At 37.0% G+C, this 27,817-nt stretch overlaps 1 protein-coding gene across 7 annotated transcripts; it reads right to left on the minus strand.

Moving 5' to 3' along the window:
• Nucleotides 1–568: 568 nt before the first annotated feature.
• On the minus strand, nucleotides 569–26,132 carry LOC114286206 (Thioredoxin superfamily protein). Of its 7 annotated transcripts, none has more exons than XR_014364545.1 (4): nucleotides 25,744–26,091; nucleotides 25,498–25,587; nucleotides 4,102–4,271; nucleotides 569–922 (listed from the first exon to the last, which is right to left on the minus strand). XR_014364545.1 is itself a non-coding variant. In XM_028229307.2 (4 exons), the coding sequence occupies exons 1-4, from the start codon at nucleotides 26,002–26,004 to the stop codon at nucleotides 8,405–8,407; spliced, it is 474 nt and encodes a 157-aa protein (XP_028085108.2). In that variant the 5' UTR covers nucleotides 26,005–26,091; the 3' UTR covers nucleotides 8,121–8,404. The 7 variants fall into 7 exon arrangements, 3 of the variants coding, with proteins under 3 accessions (XP_028085109.1, XP_028085108.2, XP_028085107.2); XR_014364546.1 differs by lacking the exon at nucleotides 569–922 and adding an exon at nucleotides 1,832–2,466; XR_003637434.2 differs by lacking the exon at nucleotides 569–922 and adding an exon at nucleotides 2,720–3,035.
• Nucleotides 26,133–27,817: the final 1,685 nt, after the last annotated feature.

Below are 27,817 nucleotides of genomic sequence, written 5' to 3' on the forward strand. Positions count from 1 at the left end.
GAATTTAAATGGGTCTTAATTTTTTTTAACTATTTGAATGTGGTTGGGTATTCATGGAGATGGGGATAAAGTAGAAAAATTTCACCTGTAGCGGGAGCAAGGCGGGGGGCGAACAATGGTGAATCCGCCCCAAACCAATCTCGTGGCCATCCCTAATTGGAGATACTCTAAAAGTGACGTTTTGGGGTTCTGACTCTTTTGGTGGGCATTTGGCTTAAGGTCAAAAATGTCAACTACTTTAAAAAAAAAAATCATAAAATTTTTTATCATCAGCTAAAAAAACAAATTTCACATCAATTTTTTTTTCACTCAACAAATATTACTTTTAACAACTTTTCAAATACATTAACTTTTTGATTTCTAAAGTTACTAAAAAAAAAATTAAAAAACTAAAAGATCATTAAAAAAGTCAACCCTAAACAGACCCTTAATTAATTAAGGAATATGAAAAAAAGAAGAGTTAGAGATGTCCTTGAAAAATGTTTTTTGAGTTTTCAAATTAAATTCAAATAACTAGGTAAAGCCTTAATTAACATACCCAATTAATAGCAGAGACCAAAAAAAAAAAAAAAAATGTTGAACATGAATATGACTAACAACAAGAATGGTGTCGTCAATCCGTACAAACCCCTCTCCCTCGTCTCTCCTTCCTCCTCCCAAGACAAGACACAAGTGGGAACACAAATTTAAGACATCAATATACAGCAGGAATCATTTGCCTTAATTAAACAGAAATAAATAACATGATAAATATTTTATATTTGTTACTCTATCAGGTGGCTGACAATAATATATATGATTTTTTTTTAATGTCCAAATTCAGTATAAATAATAAATGTTTTTTATATTTTAAAAAAAGGGTTTCTCACATGTTTGTGCCACTCTCCAGCTAATTTGTTTATTTAGTAATTGTGAGAAAAACCTGCAATGAAATGAGGGGTCAGTTTCTTGGAAGTTTGAAGGAAATTTCACCAAATATATTTTGTGTTTTCAAACTATGTGCCTCAGATGAAACCTTCACTTAGCTGTACCATTGGGAGCACACCTCTATTGGGTAATTTTTTCAAAATTTTATGTTAAGACTTTTAGGTTGCAATAACACTTAAAAATTAATTGATTCATAATTTATGAATAATTATGTATATTTTAAATTTGTTCATAAGATGGTTCTCAAATCATACCATCCCAATTTGTTCTTTGAATTAATATTACAATTTTATTTATTCATAAAACTTCAATTTTGCCCATCCTTTAAATCTCGAAGTCTAACTCTAACTCTAACTCTAACTCTAACCCTACCCTCGCCCACCCACCACCAGTGCTAGCTACCATCCCCCGTCCAGCCCCGACTCCGGTTGACGCCCTCCAATGCCTCCCCAGCTCTAGTCACTACCCCTAGCTCCTCTTGCAACCCTCACCTCAGCAAATGCCCACCTTTGCAACCCTAACCCCACCTCTCCCTCCTTGGAGTCAATCCCTCTCCCTCTCTCTCTCTCTCTCTCTCACACACACACACAACTAATTTCTTTGAGGCTCTAGTTCAAGTGCATTGCAAAGGTGAGAGTGTTGGATGGTGGGGAGGTGTTGAGGATGTCCAGAGGGGTTAGCCGAAGCTAGAGAGGGTGACCGGAGCTCATCGTGGTGGGTGGCAGTTAGGGTTTGAAAGAATGAGATTATCTTTGGTATTACGTGGAATGTCCAAAGAACTTTTGTAAAATTTGAAATTTGTTGATAGGTATTCAAAGAAATAAGAAGTTCAAAGAATTTATGTGAGTGCCAGCACAACAATAATAACGCATTAATATATACATATATATAAATAAATTTAATATGCCAAACAAAGAAAGGCCTTTTGACCTTTATGATAATGAGTCTGTTTCATACAACTTATTACAAGTTAAAAATTAATCAAAAAGTAAAAATTAAAAACATTTCTCACTAGTCTTATAGTAATCAATTTTTTCTAACTTGTTTAAATTATTTTCATATCATAAGTTGTAAAATGAAGTGGCACTAAACACTTCAACACACTTTAAAAAATAGAGTTATACTAGGGACTTCAAATATTTCACCAAACCTCTCACATAGGTGTAGGATCCACACACATGTGGATTTGTGTGAGTCCTACCCTATGTGAGAGGTTTGGTAGAATATTTGGGATACATAACATTTCTCAAATAAATAAATAAATAAATAATAGTATATCATTATTAATGCATAAATGATCACGAAGTTTCATGCATCTTTCTCTTTATTTATTTATTTATTTTTGCATTGTCTCTTTCTACCATTAACACCACTTATATAAGTATAGAAATAGGATTTTCATAACAGCTGTGTAGATTTGTTTTTGGGTACATAGAATAGGATATATACATATATATGTGTGCGCGCGCGCGCCGGGGGGGGGGGGGGGGGGTATATAATGTGAACTGGTACAATGTTCATGGCTTCCGTACCACCTACCTGGCATATGATGTGAAAACGACACTACCCATATAAGTATATCGCCAATACTACATCCACACAATTTTCTCCTACAGCCTATATTTATTAGAAGTCGACACATAATAATGTGTTTTGACAGTTATTTAAAATAATCGGACCTGAAGCAATTGAGCCTCATAGCGGTAATTACTTGTAGTTGGAAGAAAAAAATGTGACATCCACACCAACTTAAAGGGTTAACTTTATATAATAGTATAGATTTATAGCAAGATTTTAAATATTGGCATATTTTTAACATACACGCCGATATATAGATTGGAATAAAAATAAATTACATATTAGCCGATCATGTATTATTTCATAGTTGATTCACGACCTGGCTCACTGTCGATGCAATTGATTCACAGCTAATATGCCGACTCAACAACTATAAAACTCTTTTTTCTGAATAAGGATTTTAAAAAATTCACGATCTCATCACCCGATTCTTAACACTAAAGATATCGCTAGAAAGGAAGGTTCATGAAATCAACAACCATTATCCATGTAGTAGTGATGGCATACTTAATGCCCGGTTGTTGCTCTTACTGCAGACAAGAAAATCTTTAGAGATGAACTTGTTGACATGTTGAACTCCAAAGGAACTAACCTCCATGAAGTGCACATAATGTTGACAAATAAAATAACCAGACTTAATATCTCAATTATATATTTATATATGCAGCTTGGTTACCTGTGAAGTGCTGTAGTACAATATCAGTAAATTATATATACTGCAGATATTCATACTGGTATGACTCTTGAGTCTTGATATGATCACTGGTAAACCTAGCCTACTATGAGATATATGATTTGCTATGTAGCCTAAGTGGGGCTAAGTTCCTTATGTTGTGTTTGGTTGAGGGATTTGAGAAGGGATTTGGAAAAGGAAATGGAAAAGCTAGGTGAAATATAAATAAAACATGCCTAAATTTCACATAGTTTCACACACCTTTTCCCTTTCCCTTTCCAAATCCCTCCCCAAATCCTCCAACCAAACACACCATTAGTCTCTCTCAATAATGGTTTTCCCTTGTAGAATCCTTTTTGGCTACATCACAAAGATTACTTTTCTATATGTTCTGGCTTTGATATCTGGAAATAATTGAGTCTTCCTCAGAAGAAAAGTTTTTTAAAAAGAAATACGAGGCTTGAATGGGATTTTAATTGCAGTCAAGCAGGATTGAGGTTGACTATCATAACATTGCACTTTCTAACAAAGAAATGAGTCTGAGTTCATTCATACATTAGGCTTTCACGCTCTTCCATCAATACCCACAAGAAGCCTATTTTGCCTCAAATAGAAGTAGAAAGCCTCAAAAACTAAGGCCTTGTTTGGCATGCAACACTTTTAGCCTAAAAGCCAAAAAGTTACTAAAAAAAATCAAAAAGCCTATAACCTATACCAAAAAGTCAAAGATTTCCTTTTCTCTCTATTTTTTTGCACATCTTTTCGTAAAAAATCAAAAAATCATTTTAAACATACTAATTTTCTTACCTAATATTTTAGCAAAAAAATCAAAAAATTACTAAATAACCTGTTCCAAAACGAGGCCTTAATGTTGAATAACTCTCCTTATATTTGTCATTTGAGATGAAGATAAGCACACTAACCTTTTGATTATTGCTCATCTCGTTGAACAATCTTTGCTTGAAAGACAAATGTTACACATATAGAACATAGACACAGCGTTGCTGGAAACATCTCATTGCCTCAAGGCAGCTGCTAGTTTCTTTTGGATTAGCTCGACTCCAAGGCGAGGAGATAATCTAGGAAGTATCTCCTGCAACAAAGATAAAGATTTCTTACACCTTCAGAAAAGCAACATGTACAAAAGCTTGTTTAAAAAATAAATTTCTTGGCGTATGTGGTGAGGTCAAATTTCTAGGTAAGTGTACCACTAAAATGAAACCTTGGAATTTTTAGCTTTTTTACTGATACCCTTGTCCGAAAAACGTGTTGCACTTAATTTGATTGCTAATAAGGGTTTATGCTATCTAATTATAAAGTTTCTGGTTCTCAAGAATCCAGCTTGACATGTACACTAAATTTTTGACAGTACAAAGATGCACTAAAAGAATCCGTGTTTGTTACTGTCAGGATTAGACAAGTATGCATATGTATTTGAACATACATAAATACAACATAAACCATACTTATAAATAAAGAGTGGGGTAATTGCCCCGCGGTTCTAAAAATTACAAATACCCCCTTATTTAAATTTTTTATTTAACATAATTAACAGAAAAAATAAAATTCTTAACTACTCTTCTATGCAACAATAAAATTACCTAAATTGTTAATCAAAATATATTGTTGACATCATTTAAAAATTATTAATTGACTTAATGATTTATTATGAAGCACGGATACTTCAAAAAGATAGACGTAGCCATATCATATCCATATCGGATACCGATACACCTTAGATACTCGTAGATACCTATTGGATACTTATTAAAAGTATCGGATACTTCTTAATTAATTTTTCATTAATTTTGAAATATCGGATACTCCAAATCACTTATTAATTCTTTTACAAAATTAAAATTGTAGCATTTCTTACATAGCATTATAATTATAATATAATATAATTGTAAGAATAAATACAAGAATATTTTTCTATTATTTGTTTAGTTTTTCGATAAGAAGAACGTAGTGTGTTAAAGGAATATATTTTGTCAAAATTGATGTACCCTTATTATTTCATGCATGTTCTCTATAACTAAATAGAAAGTAAGGATTAACAAGAATATAACAATAATAAATTAAATATTGTTGAACGTATAGATGATAAGAAGAAGAACAAGAGAGAGAGAGAGCAGCTGTATATTCCTTAATTCAAAAAGCATAGGGTTTCCCCCTTACAACTATTTATACTAATAAGAATAATACATAAAGACCAAACTAACCTTAACGCTTAACACTCTCCCTTAAGTTGGTGTAAAGATGTCTCTCATGTCCAACTTGCAACAAATAGGGTGAAAGACTTTACTACTAAGACCCTTAGTAAAAACATCCGCCAGTTGATCTTCAGACTTAACAAAAGGCGTAAATATCACGCCCTTATTTAACTTCTCCTTAATGAAATGTCTATCAATCTCAATATGCTTAGTACAGTCATGTTTGAACAGCATTGTGTGCAATACTAATGGCAGCCTTGCTGTCGCAATACAAAGTCATGAGATCACTCTAATCAGGTCCTATATCACCCAACAAAGATTGAAGCCACATTTGTTCACATATTCCATATGCCATAGCCCTGTATTCAACTTCAGCACTAGATCTAAAAACTATCGATTGCTTCTTATTATGCCATGTGACTAAATTTCCCCTTACAAAAGCACAATAACCGGAGGTAGAGCGTCGGTCGTCTATAGAGCTTGCCCAATCTGCATCTGTGAACGCTTCCAACCTCAAGTGACCATGATTAGAGAACAAAATTCCTTTTCCAGGATCAGATTTAGGGTACCTCAAAATGCGATAGACTGCATCCAAATGAGTTGCACGAGGATCATGCATAAACTGACTCACTATCCCAACTGCATAGGCAATATCTGGACGAGTATGAGAGAGATATATCAATCTTCCCACAAGTCTTTGGTACCATTCCTTCTCCACAAGCTCACCAACCCCACTACAAAGACGATGATTAGTATCAATCGGTGAATCAGTTGGTCTGCAGCCCAACATGCCCGTTTCCTCAAGAAGATCTAAAATGTACTTCCTTTGAGAAATGAAGATGCCTTTATCAGATCTGGCAACTTCAATCCCAAGAAAGTATCTCAATGGACCAAGGATTTTTATCTCAAACTCCTTGGCTAACTACATCTTGAGATGGGTCACCTCCTCCTCATCATTACCTGTCACAACTATGTCATCCACATATACAATAAGCACTGTTACCTTATATACATTGTGTTTGACAAAGAAGGTGTGATCCGCATTGCTTTGCTGATACCCAAATCCTTGCGTTGCCTTTAGGAATCTACCAAACCAGGCTCTAAGAGATTGTTTCAAACTGTATAAAGCCTTCTTCAATCTACAAACCTTTCCAACTGTAGACTGACATGAGAATCCTGGAGGTACATCCATATATACCTCCTTCTCCAAATCCCCATGAAGAAAAGCATTCTTCACATCTAGTTGCTGTAGAGGCCATCCCAAATTAGCAGCACATGACAAAATAGCTCGAATGGAATTCATCTTTGCTACCAGGGCAAAAGTTTCTTGATAATCTATTCCATATGTCTGGGTAAATCCCTTGGCCACTAGTCTTGCTTTGTACCGTTCAATCGTCTCATTTGCATTGTGCTTAATGGTGAACACCCACTTGCATCCGACTGATTTTTTCCCATTAGGAAAAGACACCAACTCCCATGTGTTATTTTTACTCAAAGTTTGCATCTCTTCTACCATAGCTACTTTCCACTTAGGATCATTGATGGCTTCTTTCCAGCCCCGCGGAATACACACAAAAGAAAGAGACGAAACAAAAGCACGATGTGGAGAAGACAACGAATCATAGGACACGAATTTAGAAATAGGGTGTTGAGTATAGGCTCTAACCCCTTTCTGAGAGCAATACGAAGACTCAAATTATCAGTAACAGGACCATCAACAACAGGCGAAAAAATAGGTTGAGGATTATTACCTATAGAGTCAGTGGAAACTAGGTGTGGAACTGGCATAGGAGATGATGATTGACTTTGTGGCACAAGAGAAGCCTACTCTTTCTGACGCCGTGAATAAGTCTTAAGATCAGCCTTGTCCAAACGACCACCGATATCCGACTCCTCATCAACAGAACTACTAGGCTCCCCCTCACCACAAATAACAGGCCGCTGATTAGAAAGGAAAAAAGACAACTCATGCTGATATGATGCCGTCTCATCCGCAATCTCATCGATACCACTCTCCCCTTGATGAGATAGCAGAGGACCAGAAAAAAAGGACTCCGATTCATGAAAGGTGATATCTATACTAACATACAGCTTATGACTGTGAGGATCATAGCATTTGTAGCCCTTTTGAGTAGCAAAATAACCAAGAAAGACACACTGGACAGCCTTAGGATCAAGCTTCCCACGAGTACGAGGTTGAAGATGAACAAAACAAACACTATCAAAAACTCGAAGCGGAAGGGAAGAAGTGGGATAAGTCACAGGAAGAAGCTCAAGAGGAATTTGGAAATAGAGAACACTAGAGGGCATACGGTTAATAAGGTAAGTAGCGGTAAGAACAACATCCCCCCAAAAAGACTTAGGAACGTGCATGGTAAACAAGAGAGAGCGAGCAACCTCAAGGAGGTGGTCATTCTTGCGTTCAGCAACTCCATTCTGTTTAGGAGTGCAAACATAACTAGTCTGATAAAGAATGTCATGCTCCTCAAGGTATGCCCTGAAAGCGCCATCAACATATTCAATCCCATTATTACTCCTAAGAATTTTGATAGTAATATTAAAGAGATTGGATACCATTTTATGAAAACTTTTGAAGCACGGAAAAGCCTCATTTTTAGTACGAAGTAAATAAATCCAAGTCACACGGGAATAACAATAAATAAATGTGACAAACCACAGATAACCAGAGGTAGAAACCACAGGGGAAGGGTTCCACACATCGGTATGAATAAGCATAAAAGAAAAAATATTTCTTTTATTAATTGAAGGATAACAAGTACGTTTATGCTTAGCAAGCTCACAAGCATCACAAACAAAGTTATTCCTAGGACAATCATGAACTAATAAAGGAAAAAGTTTCTCTAAAATGCTAAAGGAAGGATGCCCCAAACGGCGATGCCACTGATGAAGGAGACGAACAGAGGAGCCAGAAGTGCATTGAAGAGCCTGAGAGGACAAAGGTGATGCAGGAATGGCATCCAGAAAGTACAGTCCACTTTGTGCTCTACCACTGTCAATCATTTTCCCCGTAGCCAGTTCCTGAAAGACAATGAGTCGGAAAAAAGGTTATAGAGCAATTGAGAGCAGTAGTAAGGCTACTAACAGAAAGTAAGTTTGTTGAAAAATTAGGAACATGAAGAAGAGATGAAAGCGAAAGTAAAGAGGTGCAATGAACAAAACCCTTGCCGGAGATAGAAGATAAAGTGCCATCAGTCACTCTAACCTTATCTCGCCCAGAACTAGGTGAATAAGAATGGAAAAAACTAGAAGTACCCGTCATATGATCGGTAGCATCGGAATCAATGATCCAAGGAGATGACGAAGAGGCACTAAGTGCACTAGCAGAAATACCTGTGTGGGCAAAGTTGGAAGAGGCAGAAGAGGAAGGAGCTAAGGCAGATGAAGAATCAAGTCGAGCCATCAAACGTCTGAGAGTGTGAAACTCATCCTGGGAAATAGAACCAGCATCATTCGAGGCACTAGTAGTGTAAGAAATAATGTATAGAGAAAGAGAGAGAATAAATTGTATGTATTATTATTGATTGATATATTGATATCTATTACAATGATTCATGATTCCTATATATAGAAGAGGGTGAGTGTGTAGTAGGTAAGGAGTAGGTGAAGTGGAGGTGGTAGTGGTGTAGTGGGTTAGGTTTAGTGGAGTAGGTGAGGTGGTAGTGGTGTAGTGGGTTAGGTTTAGTGGAGTAGGTGAGGTGATAGTGGTATAGGTGAAGGTAAATTCTAACAGCCCCCCGCAAACTCAAGGAGGATAGAAACTAACCAACTTGAGTTTGGAGAGAGGAACAAAACAAGAAAATACATAAAAATAAAAAAGGATAGGAGACACTGTATGGTCGTGTCAGACCGTTGGTGAAGACACTGTATGGGGTGTCATAACGTTGTAGAGGACACTGTATGGTGGTGTCAGACCGATGTAGAAGACAGTTTATGGGGTCATGTCGGACCGTTGTAGAAGACAGTTTATGGGGTCATGTCGGACCGTTGTAGAAGACAGTTTATGGGGTCATGTCGGACCGTTTGGAGAAGACAGTTTATGGGGTCATGTCGGACCGTTGTAGAAGACAGTTTATGGGGTCATGTCGGACCGTTGTAGAAGACAATGTTGTGACAGTTTACGGAGTCTTGCTGGACCCTTGTAGAAACTAACCGGAATCAATGTCGGGACAGTTTACAGAGTCTTGTCGGACCCATAAAGGAGCTAACCGAAATTAATGTCGGGACAGTTTACAGAGTCTTGTCGGACCCATAAAGGAGCTAACCGGAATCTATGTCGGGACAGTTTACAGAGTCTTGTCGGACCCATAAAGGAGCTAACCGGAATCAATGTCGGGACAGTTTACAGAGTCTTGTCGGACCCATAAAGGAGCTAACCGGAATCAATGTCGGGACAGTTTACAGAGTCTTGTCGGACCCTTGAAAAAGCTAACCGGTATCAAATGTCGGGACAGTTTATAGAGTCTTGTCGGACCCTTGTAAAAAATCGCATCCTCAAAAGGTGCGCCCAATTCATAAAAAGGCGTGCCATCAAAAGGCGTGCCATCAAAAGACGTGCCATCAAAAGGCGTGTCCACTTTATCAAAAGATGTGCCATGAAAAGGCGTGCCAGTTTGTCGGGCGTCAAGAGGCGCGCGATGCGCGTGGCAGCCTCGCTATTTAACCAAGGTTGATGCTGAGGCTGAGGCAGACAAAAAAACTTCTGAAAATCCTCTGAAAACAACTCTTCCTTTGCTGAGAAAGAAACTCTGTAATACTCTGTAACCAACCCGTCTCTGAAACACTCAGCAACATGGCCTCTTCTTCCCGTCCAGCTACCCAGAACATGGCCTCCTCTTCCCGTGGTCTGCTCACGCTCTTTCCAGAACTGAACGAGTCCACAAGAGAAATAACTGGTGCGGTGGCCAGTGAACCTCAACCAAACACCTCTGGTTTTGCTCCGTTGAACTTTCCGATGCGGTCGGTGGAGCAAAAAATGGCGGTGCAGTCGGATGTGGAGGCCAATCAGTATACCTTAAAGTCATGTGTGGAAACCATGACTGCGGTTACAAATTTGTCGAACCGGCTGCAGAGTAGGACAAATGAGGTGCAGCAGTTAAACGCCCAACTGGCTCTGCTCCAACGCATGTATAAGGATGCGCGAGCAGAGATAAGTGTGCTAAAGGCGGAAAACAAGGAGCTGAAACGGAAGGCCAGTTTTATGTTCCGATTTGGAGGGCCGCCATATGCTGCAGTGGAGGAGCAGAGAGTAGTGATCATGCCCAGTGGAGTGGGAAACACGGAGGCAACACCGGCAAGGGCCGCCCAAGACGGTGGCAAGAAGAAAAGACCGGCGGAATAGGCGAGAAGAAAAATCCCACTGTTCCGATTTGTGTTGGTTGTGTTTTGTTTTGTTTTGTGTTTTTTTATTTTTATTTTTTTTATTATTTTTTTTTTATGGTGTAAAATGCTGATCGGGGTTGATCCCCGGCATGAAGAAATGACAAGTTTGTAAAATGTTATTTTTTTTTTTTTTTATTTTTTTTTTTTTTTGTTTTTGTTTTTGTTTTTGTTTTTGTTTTGGGAGTGTTTTGTTGAAAAAATAAAAATAAAATGAAAGAAAACAAGGGAGAAAGAAAATAGATAAAAAATATTTATAGATGGATTATATGAAAAACATCAGTGCGATTGTTTCAAAATAAAGTGGGGTATTTAAAAAAGAGGAAAAGTGACTTGGAAAAAATAAATAAAAATAAGTGATTTTTGAAATCAAATGGAGGAGAGAGAGGGACAAACCCATGTGATAAAGTGGAGAGAGAGTCGGTGAGTGGGGTGCAAAAGGTGAAGGAGAAATGATGGATTGAAAATGGTTTGGGTCAAAAGTGGACACTGTTAGTGGGGAACATGAGTGCATTGATTATTTGATATAATAATAATAATAATAAAAATAAAAAGTTAGAACAGTTGGAGAGAATGAGTGGAGTATGGTAAGGGTTTCATCCAAAGCCAAAATTCCTGCAGCGAATCACTTCGCAAATCCTAGCATGAGCTTTTTCTCTTTCCAGGCTTATTCATGAATTTCCTGGTGATTTCAAGAGCCTCTGGTGGCATTGTGGCAGAGAACACCCCAACCTGGATTTTGGGTGGCAGCAACTGGAAAATATCATAGATCTGATTTTTAAAAAACCTCGTGACAGCATTTCATCAGCTTCATCCAAGACAAACATTTTGATGTAAACAGGGCGAAGTGATTGTCTCCGCAACATGTCAAACACACGACCAGGAGTACCAACAACAACATGAACCCCACTGGAGAGAATGCGCTGATCTTCGCGCACACTAGTCCCTCCAACACAAGCATGAACCTTCACACTTTGCTGGGCAAGTTCAAGAGTGGGTGGAAGAACCAAAGCTTGGCACTCAACCAAGCTATAATCTAGCTGCTGCAGAATTCCAGAGCAGAATGTTGCAGTGTTTCCAGTTCCAGACTGTCTCGTCATATGAGGTGAAGAATTCTTCTCCATCAGCCTCACACATGACTACAGTTGCACAAATCTTTGTTGATTTTATCAGCGGAATAGGTTGAGGTCCGACAGGCGGCTAAGGTGAGGTTGCCGCCCGCCGGAGAAGCGAAAATACTAGGTTTTAAACCAGCTCTGATACCATGTAAGAAATAATGTATAGAGAAAGAGAGAGAATAAATTGTATGTATTATTATTGATTGATATATTGATATCTATTACAATGATTCATGATTCCTATATATAGAAGAGGGTGAGTGTGTAGTAGGTAAGGAGTAGGTGAAGTGGAGGTGGTAGTGGTGTAGTGGGTTAGGTTTAGTGGAGTAGGTGAGGTGGTAGTGGTGTAGTGGGTTAGGTTTAGTGGAGTAGGTGAGGTGATAGTGGTGTAGGTGAAGGTAAATTCTAACAAGTAGTAGTCTCAGAAACATGTGCTTGAGGACGAACACCAGCACCACGACCACGGCCTCGAGTAGGTCGGCCATGCAACTTCCAACAGTGTTCTTTATTGTAGACACCCTAATTTTGACTGCTTGTAAGATTTAGGCGCTTTATTCCAAACACTCGATGATGAAAGTCACACTGTGCAATCTTTTGAATTCTCAGCGAAGAAATTTAGATTCAAGCTCTAATTCCAAACCTTGCACCCCATTTTGGCCAAATTATTTTAAACCAAAACCCTCTTTCAAAATATTTGTCCAAATGCTTCTACGATGTTCCGAGGCTCGCATTTCATTTAAAACTGCACTTGTCAGTAAACCGAGCAAGGACAAAATGAAAATAAATGAAAGGGAGGTGAACTCTTTGAAAACAAAAAAATCTTTAAAACATCTTGGTTAAAGGTTTGGAGTTGAAGAAAATTGGAGATAAAGCCTCATTATTGCATATTATTATTGTAATAAATTAGACAGCCCCTTTCATTTGTTAGTCATTCGGCTTTGTAATAATTATTTATTCGGACATTTGGACATTCAGACCCTCCTTCGCGAGGATAAATATGTAATAAGTTGTATGTCTTCCAACCCTCATTCTTTCTCCCTTTTATTTCACTGCTTATGATGGTTAGATTAGGGACATCATGTTTAATTAGCATTTTCCATGATTTGCATCCATTCGTTTACATGCATAAAAGTTCGGCTCATCATATTATTCAAATGTCAAATTCAAACTCCTTACTCGCATACATGCGCGCTATCACAGGCCTTGAATTGACTCACATGCCATACTAGTAGCCAAACCTTAATTGCACGTTGCATGTGGTGCAGTAGTCATTAAATTAGGATCATACATTTTTTTCTAACTATTTGCTTTCTTTTTGGACTCGCCTTCGGACATTAAGGTAAGCATTTTTGCTTTAGCATATTGCATAAGTGTGAATGCTGTCATATCAAACATACTACCATGAGACTAACTGCTTATTTGATATACCTGTTTGAATGCTAGTGGATGAAGGCTAATTACTTGAATTGGGATATGTTGATTCATGTATATATAAGATCACCATTTTCAGTGATACATATTCAAAACACTTTTTTTCAAAACAAACATGAAATCAAACATTCCAAACTTTTCGTGAAATTAGTCTACACTTGTATGTTACATATAGAACAAGAACGTATACTGTACATAAAAACCACATCATGATTAGTAGAGACCGATCTTTGATCGGGTGAGTGGGGTGTTCAATTATTGACCTTCCCCTCTCATACCTAAGTTTCCGAACCAAGACACTTTGGTAACGACGAACTAATGGCCTTTGGCACGAGTCATGGGTTTCCTAAATTTCTCAAAAATAAATATTTAGGTGGCGACTCTGAAATCTGACAAAGCAGTCCATTTTTGACATTTGATTCAAACATTGATTTTTCAAAAGAAATTGCCGGATTTGGACTCTTTTTGTGTTTCCACCGTTTCATATTGCACTTGTGAAATCAGATTCAAAAACCACACAAGTGGAGTCCGAACTGTAAAGGCTATTCATTCTTCCGAAAGGGAGCACGAAAAGTCGAGCTACATTTATCATGTCTATCTTTTCCACAATACTCACACTTCAACCGGTCTTGATCAACAAATGGACCCTTACCACCACCTTGAGGCTGACAAGGCAGAGTATCACAAGACGTGGGGCTGACAACCATCGCTAACTGATCCGGAACAGGAGCATGCACCATAGCACTACGACGACTCTTCTCCTGCTGAACCAGTGCATTAGCCTTACGCAACGTAGGAAACAGAGAGCGACCCAACACCTAAACCCGTATCTGATCATACTCCAAATTTAGGCCAACAAGAAAGTCATACACCCGTTCCTTTTCCACAACCTGCTGAAACATAGTGGCATCCGTAGAGCAAACTGGCTGGAAACTCTGGTAGAAATCTAACTCCTGCCATAAACCACTCAACTCAGCATAGTAGATTGCCAGAGAGCAATCCTTCTGATCCAATCCCCTAATCTTCTTACGCAATTCATAGGCCTATGCATCATTCCCCTGCTAAGAATACATCTGAGAGGCAACTATCCAGATCTTATGAGCAGTATCCATCAAGAGAAAAATCCGACTAATGGTGGGCTCCATAGAATTGATGAGCCAGGTCATAACTAAAGTATTCTCAGAAATCCATTGTGCAGATAAAGCAATATTCTCAGTAGGTTGTTGGGTACTACTAGTAATATAGCTTGTTAACCGCCGGGCGGCAATGGCAAGACTGCAAGAGCGGGACCAAATCAAGTAATTGGCCATTAAGCTTGACCGGACTAATCTGGAGAGATGGACTATCACCAAGAGTCATACCACGACTCAGTCCACTGTCCTCCTTGCCCTTACCCTCATTAGCAGCCATGAGATGAGAGAAAGATGGTGCAGAAACACAAGCAGGATATCAAACAAATCCAGAAAACACTGAACCGGCACAGTAACTCACATTTTAAGGCTAAAACAGGGTAAGATTATCCTAGAACACAGTAACCAGATCACCTACAAGCCCAAAAAACTGAAGCAGACCATCCAAAACATAGAAAAAAGCCAAGGTAGGGCAAAAATACCTCAAACCATGGACAGTAAACCCTTTAAGGGTTCCAGTCGGCTCCTACAGAAGTGAGAGGAAGGGACAAAACCAAGCAAAAAGGGTTCAAATAGCAGCTTTCAAAAAATCACCCAATTTTGACGAAAAATAAAAAAAATTGGAAAAAGCAATCAAGAATGACCAAGACATCAAAAGGAGATTACAAGTGAATACCCATTAAATTTCGAGTACGCTGATTTTTTTTTTTTTTTTTTTTTTTTTTGCTTTTGTTGCTGTTATAGACGTACCTACCTACAAGAACAAGGAGAGAAAAATGAGAGGAATCATCTTCAAGGAGGAAGATTGTGCTCTGATACCATGTTGAATGTATAGACGATGAGAAGAAGAAGAATAATAAGAAGAAGAAGAAGAACGAGAGAGAGAGAGAGAGAGAGAGAGAGAGAGAGAGCTGCTGTATATTCCTTAATTCAAAAAGCATAGGGTTTCTCCCTTACATACAGCTATTTATACTAATAAAACTAAGACATAAAGACCAAACTACCCCTAACACTTAACAAGTATCAATAATACAACATTTTTACTAGTGCCAAAGGGAAAAGTTGGATTATTCTATTATTGTAATATAAACATATTAGACTTGATATTGAAATGAAATATTCGCTAGATTAATTGAAAAACTTAAATTAATACATAATTCTTAAGGGTTAGTATTTTGCATCATAAAATTACAATGTGGTTTCTCAAATTCTTGAGCTTACATGTATCTCACTACTAATAATTTTAAAATATATATTTTTTTACAAACGTATCCTAGCTGTACCCATATTTTATTTTTTTAGGTTTTGTCGTATTGCCGTATCCGTATCGTATCGTACTCGTATCTCGTATCCATGCTTCCTAGATGACTTATTAATACAATAGGTCATTGGTTATGCAATTAGAAACTTGAAGAGGTGAGATGTAATTTCTAGAATCACATGGGCTAATCTATATTTTAAGCAAACCTCAAGGGATGTATTTGTAATTTATCCTAAAGAGTGTCATTATATATAACTCAGGGTAGAAAAACGCGCGAGTAGGAGAAAAGAAAAGGGAAAGCTAATAGGAAATGACAAAGGATAACAGGTCTTCACAATGAATTCTAAAGCACCTGCAAGTCATAAAGAAGAATCTAGATATTGGTGTTGTACATTTGAAAGGAATGGACAAAAAACACCCAAGAAAAAAAATAACAAAAGTGAGCAACAAAAAAGTTCATTAGTAATCAAACCAAATTGGTCAACAAGAAGCACTGGTATTTTTACTTTCTTCAATGAGCGAAAGAATGCCCTTACATAAAATGTCTACCAGCTTTGAAAATACCTAAATCAGTTCTCCAAGGTCAATTTAACCTATTGGGAAGCACGCGATTAGGTTTAGCAAATTAATCTATTAGTTGATCATTAATGGGAAAACAACGTGATCAAGAGAAGCCAACCAGCCAATTAAAGGATTAATCATCTAAGTTCAAGATTAGGCCCTCACACTCGTTAGATTTCCCGACATGTCGGACAGTCATTCAAATATGTCCTATTATTTACTATAACAATATTATAATAATAAATTAAAAAAATAAAAATAAAAAACAGTACACACCTCAAACACTTGGGGAACACACATGTTCATCACTTAGATCTACATAAAACACATTACAAGCTTAAACAAAAAAACTTAGGATCCAATCATCAAAAGAATAATAATATAGATTTATACCTATTAATTCATTCTCTTTTAGACTTCAAAAATTAGTATTATGCTTTATTTTCTTAGCATCTCTAAATGAAGTACTCACATAAATAACATATACTAAATGTTTTTTGGTCGGTGACATAATAAAAAATATATATAACTAATACACATGTCATGTCTTGGATGTTTAAAATTGTTGTGTCATCATGACAGAGTTGTCTCTCGTGTCTATGATTCTTAGCCAAGCTTTGTCACTTGTTTTGCCCTTACTTTGTTTTAACCCTAGTTGCATTTTTTTTTTTAAATTTAAATAATGAAGCAACAATATAGTACAAAACCAAATCGAATATTAAGTAAAATATGGTTTCGAAGTTAAAGTTCACACTTATGAAGTATTTTTGACTGAATAATAATTTTACAACAAATCTGGTGTTCCATCTTAGGCAGACAACTTAAAAGAGAAGTCATTGCCGCTCTTATTATGATGCTCTTACTATTTAAACAAGAGAAATGTTGACCACAGTGGCTATTTCCTTTTTGAACCTTCTTCAGATTGATTTACTTATAAAATTGAAGAGCACAGGTTTAAAGATCAGCCAAGTTCCAGGGAACCCAACACCAAATTACTTATATCCAACATGAAATTATGTTTCTCATCTCCTTTTTTCAAGTTTTAGAGAAAAACCAATTTTGACAAATGCTATAAAGTTTGAGCTATGTAATCATCAGGTAATTCAACAAATCCCAGCAAAATTTCGCCACAGCCTGAATAACAAAGGAGTATTAAACAACCAAGAACTTAAAAGAATGAAAGATTAACAATAATGTTAGAATTTACCATCACCTACCACCACTACCACCTCACCTACTCCACTAAACCTAACCCACTACACCACTACCACCTCACCTACTCCACTAAACCTAACCCACTACACCACTACCACCATCCACTACACCTACATCTATATAAGGAACCATTTGTAATAGACAGTAAACAACAAAATATATCAATCAATAATATACATCAATTTTTACAAATAATTACTTGGTTGATAAGAAAGAGAAGGGACTGCTTATTTGACCAAGAAATTTGCTCAATTACACAAGGAGATATCGTAAAACCTAAAAGGCAAGGATACGGACAAGTGACACAATGATTTTCAAAAAAAAAAAAAAAAAGATTATACAAGCACAACGGAATATGAAAAAAAAAAAAATTAGCTGCTACAAACAACCAAAATTAATGGGGTAAAAAAACACTCAAATCTATAATTTAAACATTATTTAACTTCCCAAATACTATTCATCAATTATAATTTTATAAACCATTACATCATAAAGGGAAAAAGCCTTCAAGTTCGATAATGAATAGATCAACCATCAAAAGTATATAAATCCTCTCTATTTTATTTAAGAAAACATATACCAAAAGTTTGGACAAAAAATTTAATAGAACCAACGTAAAGTGAAGCAAATTATAGCAAGTTAGGATTTGAGAACACTAGCAAGATTAGATGAGCAACTAGATTTTCAAGGAGATACGCTCTCTACTTCTCTCAAAAGAATTTTAGGGTACATATTAGAATAAGTTTTATTTTTTTGTTATATTTTTTCCAATTTCCACCATCTTGTTTCCAAATACAATACTTTCATTGCCAAATCACCTTTCCAACACTAAAATACCAAACCTGTTTTGTGGCATGCACGTAGGGTTACAAACGAGTCGTTTGCTTATCGAGCTCGTTTATTGAGTGTTAAAATTGATGTATTTATTGATTGATATATATTGTTGTTGTGTATATTACAAATGGTGAGTGGCTCATTATATAGGAGAGGGTGAGTGTAGTAGGTGAGGAGTAGGTGGTGGTAGGTGATGGTAAATTTTAACAGCCCCCCGCAAACTCAAGGAGGATAGAAATTAACCAACTTGAGTTTGGAGAGAGTAACAAAACAAGAAAATACATAAAAATAAAAGAGGATAGGAGACACTGTACGGTCGTGTCAGACCATTGGTGAAGACACTGGATGGTGGTGTCATAACGTTGTAGAGGACACTGTATGGGGGTGTCATAACGTTGTAGAGGACACTGTATGGTGGTGTCATAACGGTGTAGAGGACACTGGATGGCGGTGTCAGACCGATGTAGAAGACAGTTTATGGGGTCATGTCGGACCGTTGTAGCAGACAATGTTGTGACAGTTTACGGAGTCTTGCTGGACCCTTGTAGAAACTAACCGGAATCAATGTCGGGACAGTTTACAGAGTCCTGTCGGACCCATAAATGAGCTAACCGAAATCAATGTCGGGACAGTTTACAGAGTCTTGTCGGACCCATAAAGGAGCTAACCGGAATCAATGTCGGGACAGTTTACAGAGTCTTGTCGGACCCTTAAAAAGTCGCACCCTCAAAAGGTGTGCCCAATCTATAAAAAGGCGTGCCATCAAAAGGCGTGCCCAATCCATAAAAAGGCGTGCCATCAAAAGGTGCGCCAGACACGCGGCGATGCACGTGATCGACAGAACGCGTGTCGGCCTCTTTGTCATGGTCTTTATAAACCGAAGCGGAGGCTGAGGCTTGGAAGCAGAGACAAAAAACCTGCTAGAAAAACTCTGAAAAACTCTTCGTTTTCTGAGAGAGATTTCTGAGAGAGATACTCTGTAACACTCTGTTTTCTGAGAGAGATTCCTGAGAGAGACACTCTGTTGTCCAAAAAATGGCTTCATCTTCCCGTGGTCTGCTCACTCTCTTTCCAGACCTTAACGAGTCCACAAGAGAAATAACTGGTGCGGTGGCCAGTGAACCTCAACCAAACACCTCTGTGTTTGCTCCGTTGAACTTTCCGATGCGGTCGGTGGAGCAAAAAATGGCGGTGCAAACTGATATTGAGGCCAATCAGTATACTCTGAAGTCATGCGTGGAAACCATGACTGCGGTTACAAATTTGTCGCACCGGCTGCAGAGCAGGACAAATGAGGTGCAACAGTTAAACTCCCAGCTGGCTCTGCTCCAACGCATGTATAAGGATGCGCGAGCAGAGATAAGTGTGCTAAAGGCAGAAAACAAGGAGCTAAAGCGGAAGGCCACCGTGATGTTCCGATTCGGAGGTTCGCCATATGCGGCAGTCTATGTTACATGGACTCGGGTACGGGTGTCGGGTGCGGGTATGTATCTAGAGGTCGGACTCATCAAATCATAAATTTAAGGATACGTGGACTCGGCAAAAAAATGTCATATTTTTATATTTTTAATCTAATATGTGAGATAAAATGGTATTATATTTAACTTATAGTGTCAAAATGACATTTATAGCAATTATACAACAATATGTACATATAATAATAGTGTTATATACAATTATATAAGAAGTATCCGTTGAAAAGTATCCGACACATATCTCATACCCTTGTCCGAGTGTCGGGTGTCCGACACGGGTATTTGATTTATTTTGAAGAGTCCATGTAACATAGGCGGCAGTGGAGGAGTATGGGGGAGTGAACGTGCTCGGTGGACAAGGAAACACGGAGGCAACACCGGCAAGGGCCGTCCAAGACGGAGGCAAGAACAAAAGACCGGCGGCAGAGTAGAGAAGAAAAATCCCGCCTGTGGATGAAGTTGTTGTGTGTGTGGGTGTGTTTGTTTTTTTTTTTTTTTGGTGTAAAATTGTGATCGGGGTTGATCTCCGGATATGAATAAAATAAATGTGTTGTGCAAACCCGAATGGTAGGAAGGACATGCAGAAAAAAAGGGGTGAGAATGTGTGAATTGTTTTATTTTTTATTTTTTATTTTTTTATTTTTTTGAAAGAAAGAAGATAAAATAAAATAAATAAAAAGAATAGTAAGATCAGACGGCATGGTGTAAAGTGGATGAAAAGAAAAAAAAAAAAGGTGAAGATTGATTTAAAAATAAAAAAGAGTATGGGTGTGGGCAAAACCAGCTGGATACCTAATGGCCAATGTAATATATCATACTATAATAATATAATATATTATAATAGAACATACCAAATTGCTTTAGCAGCATATGTCTGTTCCAACATTAATTGTCTCATGGGTTTGTGTGTATGATGCTCTGGGAGAGATGATTATGTTGGAAAAAAGAAGAGAGAGACTTGGGACCCTATGGGTTGTCAAAAAGTAGAATAAAAAAAAAAAAATGCACATGGGTTGGAAAGTAAAACAAAAGAGAGAGAGAGAGAGAGGTGTCTGAGGAGTGCCTTGACAGTGAAAGATGCGAAACATTCCAAGATTGCACCTGGGCCCGTCTAAAGTTTGAAGATTATTTTGCTAGCCGTGTGAAACAGTTGATTTTTACTTTCCCTGAAGATGCCGCAACCAGTACAGGGGCTCCATTTTGGTCGGCCCCTAATCGCTTCCCTAGCCACTGCAATTCTCCGTTACGGATCTCAGCCACCTGCAATTTATTCTGGCAGGGTCGAGACTACGGGCGGAGACATTTGGCATCCCGATTCCTGATTGGGCCAAGAACCCTAGGAAGTTGGCTGAAGCTGTTGAGAAAGTGATGGTCCAGTATTCCTGAAGTTGATAAACTGAGAGCCAAATTCATAGCTGGAAGGATTATCCCCGCAATTGCAACCTCCACAGCAATGGCCACTGGTCTCGTCTGTCTGGAGCTGTACAAGGTTCAAGATGGAGGACACAAAGTAGAGGACTATCGCAACACATTTGCCAACCTAGCACTCCCTCTGTTCTCCATGGATTTGCACCCTATGTTACATGGACTCGGGTACGGGTGTCGGGTGCGGGTATGTATCTAGAGGTCGGACTCATCAAATCATAAATTTAAGGATACGTGGACTCGGCAAAAAAATGTCATATTTTTATATTTTTAATCTAATATGTGAGATAAAATGGTATTATATTTAACTTATAGTGTCAAAATGACATTTATAGCAATTATACAACAATATGTACATATAATAATAGTGTTATATACAATTATATAAGAAGTATCCGTTGAAAAGTATCCGACACATATCTCATACCCTTGTCCGAGTGTCGGGTGTCCGACACGGGTATTTGATTTATTTTGAAGAGTCCATGTAACATAGTTTGCACCTAGGACATGGTACGATCTTGTCTGGTCTCTTGTCTGTTATTGTTTGATCATGATGATGATGATCATCAGCTTTGTTTGGATGATCATTTTTTGTTGTTTGTTGTTGTTGGTGTTGTCTGATTTGTACTGCGATTGTTGTGCTAAATAGCTTGATGCCTTGTGCTCCTCCATGATGAACATCCGCCATGGAGAGAGAGAGAGAAAATGTTGAGAGAGAGCAGCGGAGTGAAGGTATGGGTAGAGGTCCGGCGGGCGGCCAAGGCGAGGCTGCCGCCCGCCGGTGAAGCAGAATTACTAGCTTCTCAACCTTGCTCTGATACCATGTTAAAATTGATGTATTTATTGATTGATATATATTGTTGTTGTGTATATTACAAATGGTGAGTGACTCATTATATAGGAGAGGGTGAGTGTAGTAGGTGAGGAGTAGGTGGTGGTAGGTGATGGTAAATTGGTGGTAGGTGATGGTAAATTTTAACATTGAGCTCGAGCTCAGCTCAACTCGTCTCGTTAGTATTAATGAAACTCGACCTTGGCTCGGCTGGATAAGCTTTTTTTTTAATATTATTTATATTATTTAATATATAAATAATATATTTATTATATAATTTAAATAAAGATAAACGAACCGAGCTTATTTGAGCTCGTGCTCAGCTCGTTTACTAAACGAGCCTAATATTCGAGCTCGGCTCGCTTACTAAATGAGCCGAGCCCTTAACGAGCTTGTTCATGAACAGCTCGATTCATTTGCAACCCTACATGTACGAAGACATGACACATGTCCCTGAATTTGTGATTTTTAAATAACATGTTTGGTACTCAAATATGGACAGACAAGTTTACCTATAGGCTATAGTCTTATTGTCCAAAAGGCGATTCTAATGATCCTTTTAGTTGAGTGGTGCAAAATACAACAACGAATTCACCAAATTGACAAAACGGTGCCAAAAAAAAAAACCATTTCTGTCTCTCTAAACATCTATGAAGCACAGATATGAACACGAGTGTTGACACTTGTATGATATGGGTATATTGATATGGTAAAATCCAAAAAAAGTAGGATATGTGTACAACTTAGTATGTTTGTAAAAAAATATTTATTTTCAATTTGAAATAATGCAAAAATTGATTAAATAGTTTTATTTGTTAAGATCCAACCTACAATTAATATTTAGGAGTGGTTTGGGATGTTCTAAATAAGGGCTGGTTTGGCATATTTAAAAAAAGCTAAAAAGTCAAAAAGTCACTATCCTATTTAAGTTACATCATCTTATTTAAGTCACATCACCTCTCTAACACATTACTTCAAACTCAACCCAAACCCAACCTATATTTCATAAAAAGTAAAAAAGTGCACTTATTTAGATCATCACAAACAATCCGAAGTGTACTTTTTAACTTTTTATAAAAAGATGTGTAGAAAAGCAGAGAGGAGAAGTTGATTGAAGTGACCCAAAAAAGATAAAAAGATAAAAAGATAAAAAAATAGACTAAAATAGGGTACCCCAAACAAGGCCTTAATATCAAAAATAAAGGTATAAACCAAAATTAAATGTCATTATATTATATAACTTACAAACCATAACTTAAATTTAAAATCATAAGTATAAAACTAAAAATAACTTACAAACCATACCTTATATTTACCAGGTTAACTTCCTAGGACTATGAATTGTTGAAATTCAAAATATTGGGTAGAGCCACTAAATCCCTACCATATAGGGGTAAATTGCAACTTGAAATCTCAATATTATTCAACATTCAAGTATATTGGAGCTCTATATTCCTATTGCCTCAGGCTGTGCTATGTAGTATAGACAAAATTTTGAATAATTTTGTGTGTAAAAGGAGTGAGCTGAAGTAGTCAGGTGCAAAAGTTAAGGAGGAGCACATTTGTGCACTTATGACTGAAGGGAGCTGGGATTCAAAAAACTTTAGAGTTGAATAAGACCACTATGCTAAGGCATTTGTAGGCTTTGAGCAAGAAAATTGATTTTTTGTGGGTTAAGTTGGCTCATACTTGTGTGATTAAGGATCAGAGTTTATGGCATATGACTCTTCCTACTAAGTCATCCTCGACAATTAGGAAATTTTTTGATATAAGAACTGTGGAGCAACTCTTAGCAGCAAGAAACTCCTATGGGGCCTCGCTCCTCACTCCGGAACCTCACCCTCACCCTTGCTCCCGGTCCCAACCTTGAACTCTTCTATAAGGCCCTCATTCCCTAGCTCCCGCTTCATGTAACTGTGGGGCAATCCTTGATCAAGTATATCATTGATGATGGGATTTCTACATTTTTGTGGCTTGATAGTTGGCCTCCCTTGGGTCCTTTGAATAAGAAATATGGGGAAAGGGTTGCTTTCCATATGAGCGGAGCTGCAGATAGCAGAGTTTCCTCTATTATTAGCTTGGGTAATTGGAAGTGGCCTAGAGGTATAACAGAGGTTATTACTGATATTGAAACTAATACCCTTGCTAGCTTCCTACCAAATCCTAATAAGCCTAACTCCGTGGATTGGCTACCCTCTAGTAATGGTGAATATAGTGTGGCTACAGCTTGGCAAGCAATTCAAACTGTGTTCCCTGTTGCCCCTTGGCACAAAGTGGTGTGGTTCTCTCAGAATGTTCTTAAGTGGAGCTTTGTGCAACAGGTTGTTGTTTAGAGGAGATTGGCTACAATGGATAGGCTACTCAAGTAGGGAACCGTTTCGGAAAACACATGAGTTTTGTGCAATGAGCTCAACTCATGATCATCTATTTTTCTGTTGTGAATTTTCAGCATATATTTGGACTATTATCTGGAGAATAATTTTTCCTAGACTAAGAATGCAAAATATTGATGAAGAGCTAGTTTGGGCTGTTGGAAATTGTGGAGACAAGGCTATTACAGTTCATGTATGCACGTTGGCCCTTGCTGCTGCTATGTATCATATTTGGAAGGAAAGGATTAGTAAGATATTCAGGAAGCCTGTTTATGCGGTTCTAGATGGGCTAGTGGTTGACATTATGGTTAAGCTTAGCTCATTAAGGAATGTGAAATTCTGTACTAGTGCTAGATGAGTGTGATAATTGGGGCATCTCTTCTAAGAATTTCAGTCATCAAGTGTGTTGTGTATACTGTTGTTGTTTGACTAGTGTTTTTGTTGTTTTTCCCACAAGTATATGATATGACTATGTGCAAATATTAGATTTGCTGACATACTCTTGATGCAGATTTTCTCAAAAAACAATAATAACTAATACTGTAAATGGATTTCTCCACCAAAAATAAAAAATGAATGAATTGTTAAACATTAGATATTTTTTTTTTGGGTGAATGTTAAACATTAGTGTTGTTAACAATGTTGAATGAAGTTAATTATTCAAATAATCATTAAGGTTCTTATTAACAACAACACTACAAACCCAGACATACGAACCAGAATTTACCCAGAAAAAAGAATCAATGGCCAAATTCATTTTAGTCATGGACCCACAATTCATCAATTTAATCTCCACCATTCGGGGGTAAATTATGGGTTGGCAAGACGGGGTTCATAGCATTTTTGTATTAACAATTGAAACTATCAGCCTGCATTGCTCAAATTTAGGAGTTCCTGAATAACAAAATCAGCAGCCAAACCAGAAGATCAAAAGATTTCCCCCCCAAAAAAACGAAAAAAAAAAAAAAGAGTAAAAAACCCACAAAAAAATTCATGAGTGAAAGACAAAGTTAACAAACAACAGCTTAAAAGTAGTAATTTGGGAAATGAGAAACCTCAGTGCCATCAGACAGGACTCTGGCCAACACAGGTATCTCGTACTGGTAAGCCCTCTCCCACTCAGGATTCGTTGTTATATCCCTTATCTGACAAACAGCAAACAACAAACAACAAATCAAAGCAATTGAGAGAGAGAGAGTGTGTGTGAGGCAATATGGCTAGTCTAATAAAAGTACAAAAACCCAACTCGTGAGTGAATATATATATATATATATATATTATGAGAAAGAGGGAATGAAGACCTGCAAATCGATGTCGTGGAGGGAGTCATGGTCTGGGGAAGAGAGAGAGAAAGCGGCGTGGAGCTTTTCTTTGAGGCCATCGCACAAACAGCAACCGGGCTTGGAGTAGAGAATGAGCTTTCTTGATTCTGAAGAAGAAGATGAAGAAACGGGTTGAGCAGAGTAATTGAAGACAACTCGCTTGGCCCTTCTTTGGCGAGTAATTGCCACAAATGATGAGCATGGTCTTGCTGCTGCTGCAAACGTAGCTGCCATGGCCATGAGACGGAGACGGCGAGGGAGAGGGAGAGAGATGTTACGGGTTTCAGAAAATTTAGGGCCAATTTGATTCGTTAGTGGACCTCAAGTGGCCCGAATCACTCTTAAGCCCCGTTTGGGACGTCTATTTTGGTTAAGGAAAATGTTTGGTAGCTCAAAATTTTGTAGTTTAAATGGTTCAAATCTGTCAAAATGACGTCGTTTTACACTCATTTACACTCAAAACGACGTCGTTTTGAGTGATTTGAGCAATTTGAATCACAAATTTTTGAGCTACCTAGCATTATTGTTTGGCTAAAATAGTCATCAACACTGATTATTTACTGCTCTAATATCAACTTTAATGAGCTGGCAATGCAAGAAAAAAACATAAGAATAATGCTTGGGACCCTCTTTTGGGGGTCACCCCCATTTGCCATGTGGCGGGTGGTGATTGGAGGAGCAGGAAAAAAAAAAAAAATGTAACCAATAAGAGAGAGGGGGTCAAGGGGGTGGAAGAAAAAGGGGGATGAATCATTGTTGAAAACATAAAATAAAGGATAAACTATCATATTAGTGGTGGGGTTCATATGGTACCATGTCATTAGTGATGTATTAGTGGTGTTAAATTAGTGGTTTGAAAATTTTTCAATAATCATATATGATAAAATATGTTATTTTAGTTAAATAGGACAAAATATCACATTCAATTTATAATTATTTTATTTTTTCTTTCACAAAAATAAAAAAATTAAAAAATCTATCCAAAAAAAACTTTTTAACTCTAACCAAAAAGTTAAAAAATTAAAAAACCAACTCTTGCCGGTTGGATTATCGTCTAGACCACCCGTATAATCCTTATCAATTATGATTCCATTCTTATCAACCGTGATTACTTATATTTTTGAATGATTGATCGAACAATTAACATGCACAAATTATTAACTGTGGTACAATTCAACTACAATTATTATTTTTATTTTACGACTAACCAAACAACTAATATGCACAAATTCAGACTACTCCAACCAGTCAAAATTTCCACCATTGCTCATTGAGATATTCATATATAATAATTGTGAAAAAATCATCACTTTAGTATATATATTTTTTTTAAATTTAAAAATAATTTAAATAAAAAGAAAAATAATTTAAATAAGATTAAAATTTTAAAATAACACAATAATTATAGACCCTCTTATTACGACTCTATGAATTGTAAGGAAAATTCCATTTTTATACTTTGGGACGTGTGATTTACCATCATAGCGTTTAAAAATGATCATAGCATTTAAAAATGATCACATAATTCTCTTGTAATTTGTGAATTGAAATGCACATTTAGATCGGTTAACGATTTAATGAAAAAAATTAAAATATTCCTATATTGTCATCTATACTATATATTAAGTAAAATAGGGTTTCTAACCCCCAAGGTCTGTGGAAGTGCCAATATGTCAATCCTAATTTTTTTAAAAAAAAAATTAACCTCAGCATTTATTAATTTATCTCAACACACAAGACTTTTTAACTTCTCTCATAATTACTGCAGTACCTTTTTTCAAAATAAATAATTTGTATATTAAAAAAAATTTAAAACAAATATAAATAGCTATATCTATATCTATCTAGTTATAAACCACGTATGCAAACAGTAAGTTTTCTTTTTGTTTTCTCCTTCTTGACTTTTTCTTTTGTTTAGTGTTTTAATATTGTAATTAGATAGCGCATAAAAATATTTGTGATTTGTCTAGCGAATAAAAAATTATAATTTGATTTTTTAATATGATTGAAGTTAGATAAATATAAACCCTTACAAGAGAAAAATATGATTATA

This window comes from Camellia sinensis, chromosome 3 (assembly GCF_055761805.1).
Source record: "Camellia sinensis isolate YWXY chromosome 3, ASM5576180v1, whole genome shotgun sequence".
Taxonomy (NCBI): domain Eukaryota; kingdom Viridiplantae; phylum Streptophyta; class Magnoliopsida; order Ericales; family Theaceae; genus Camellia; species Camellia sinensis.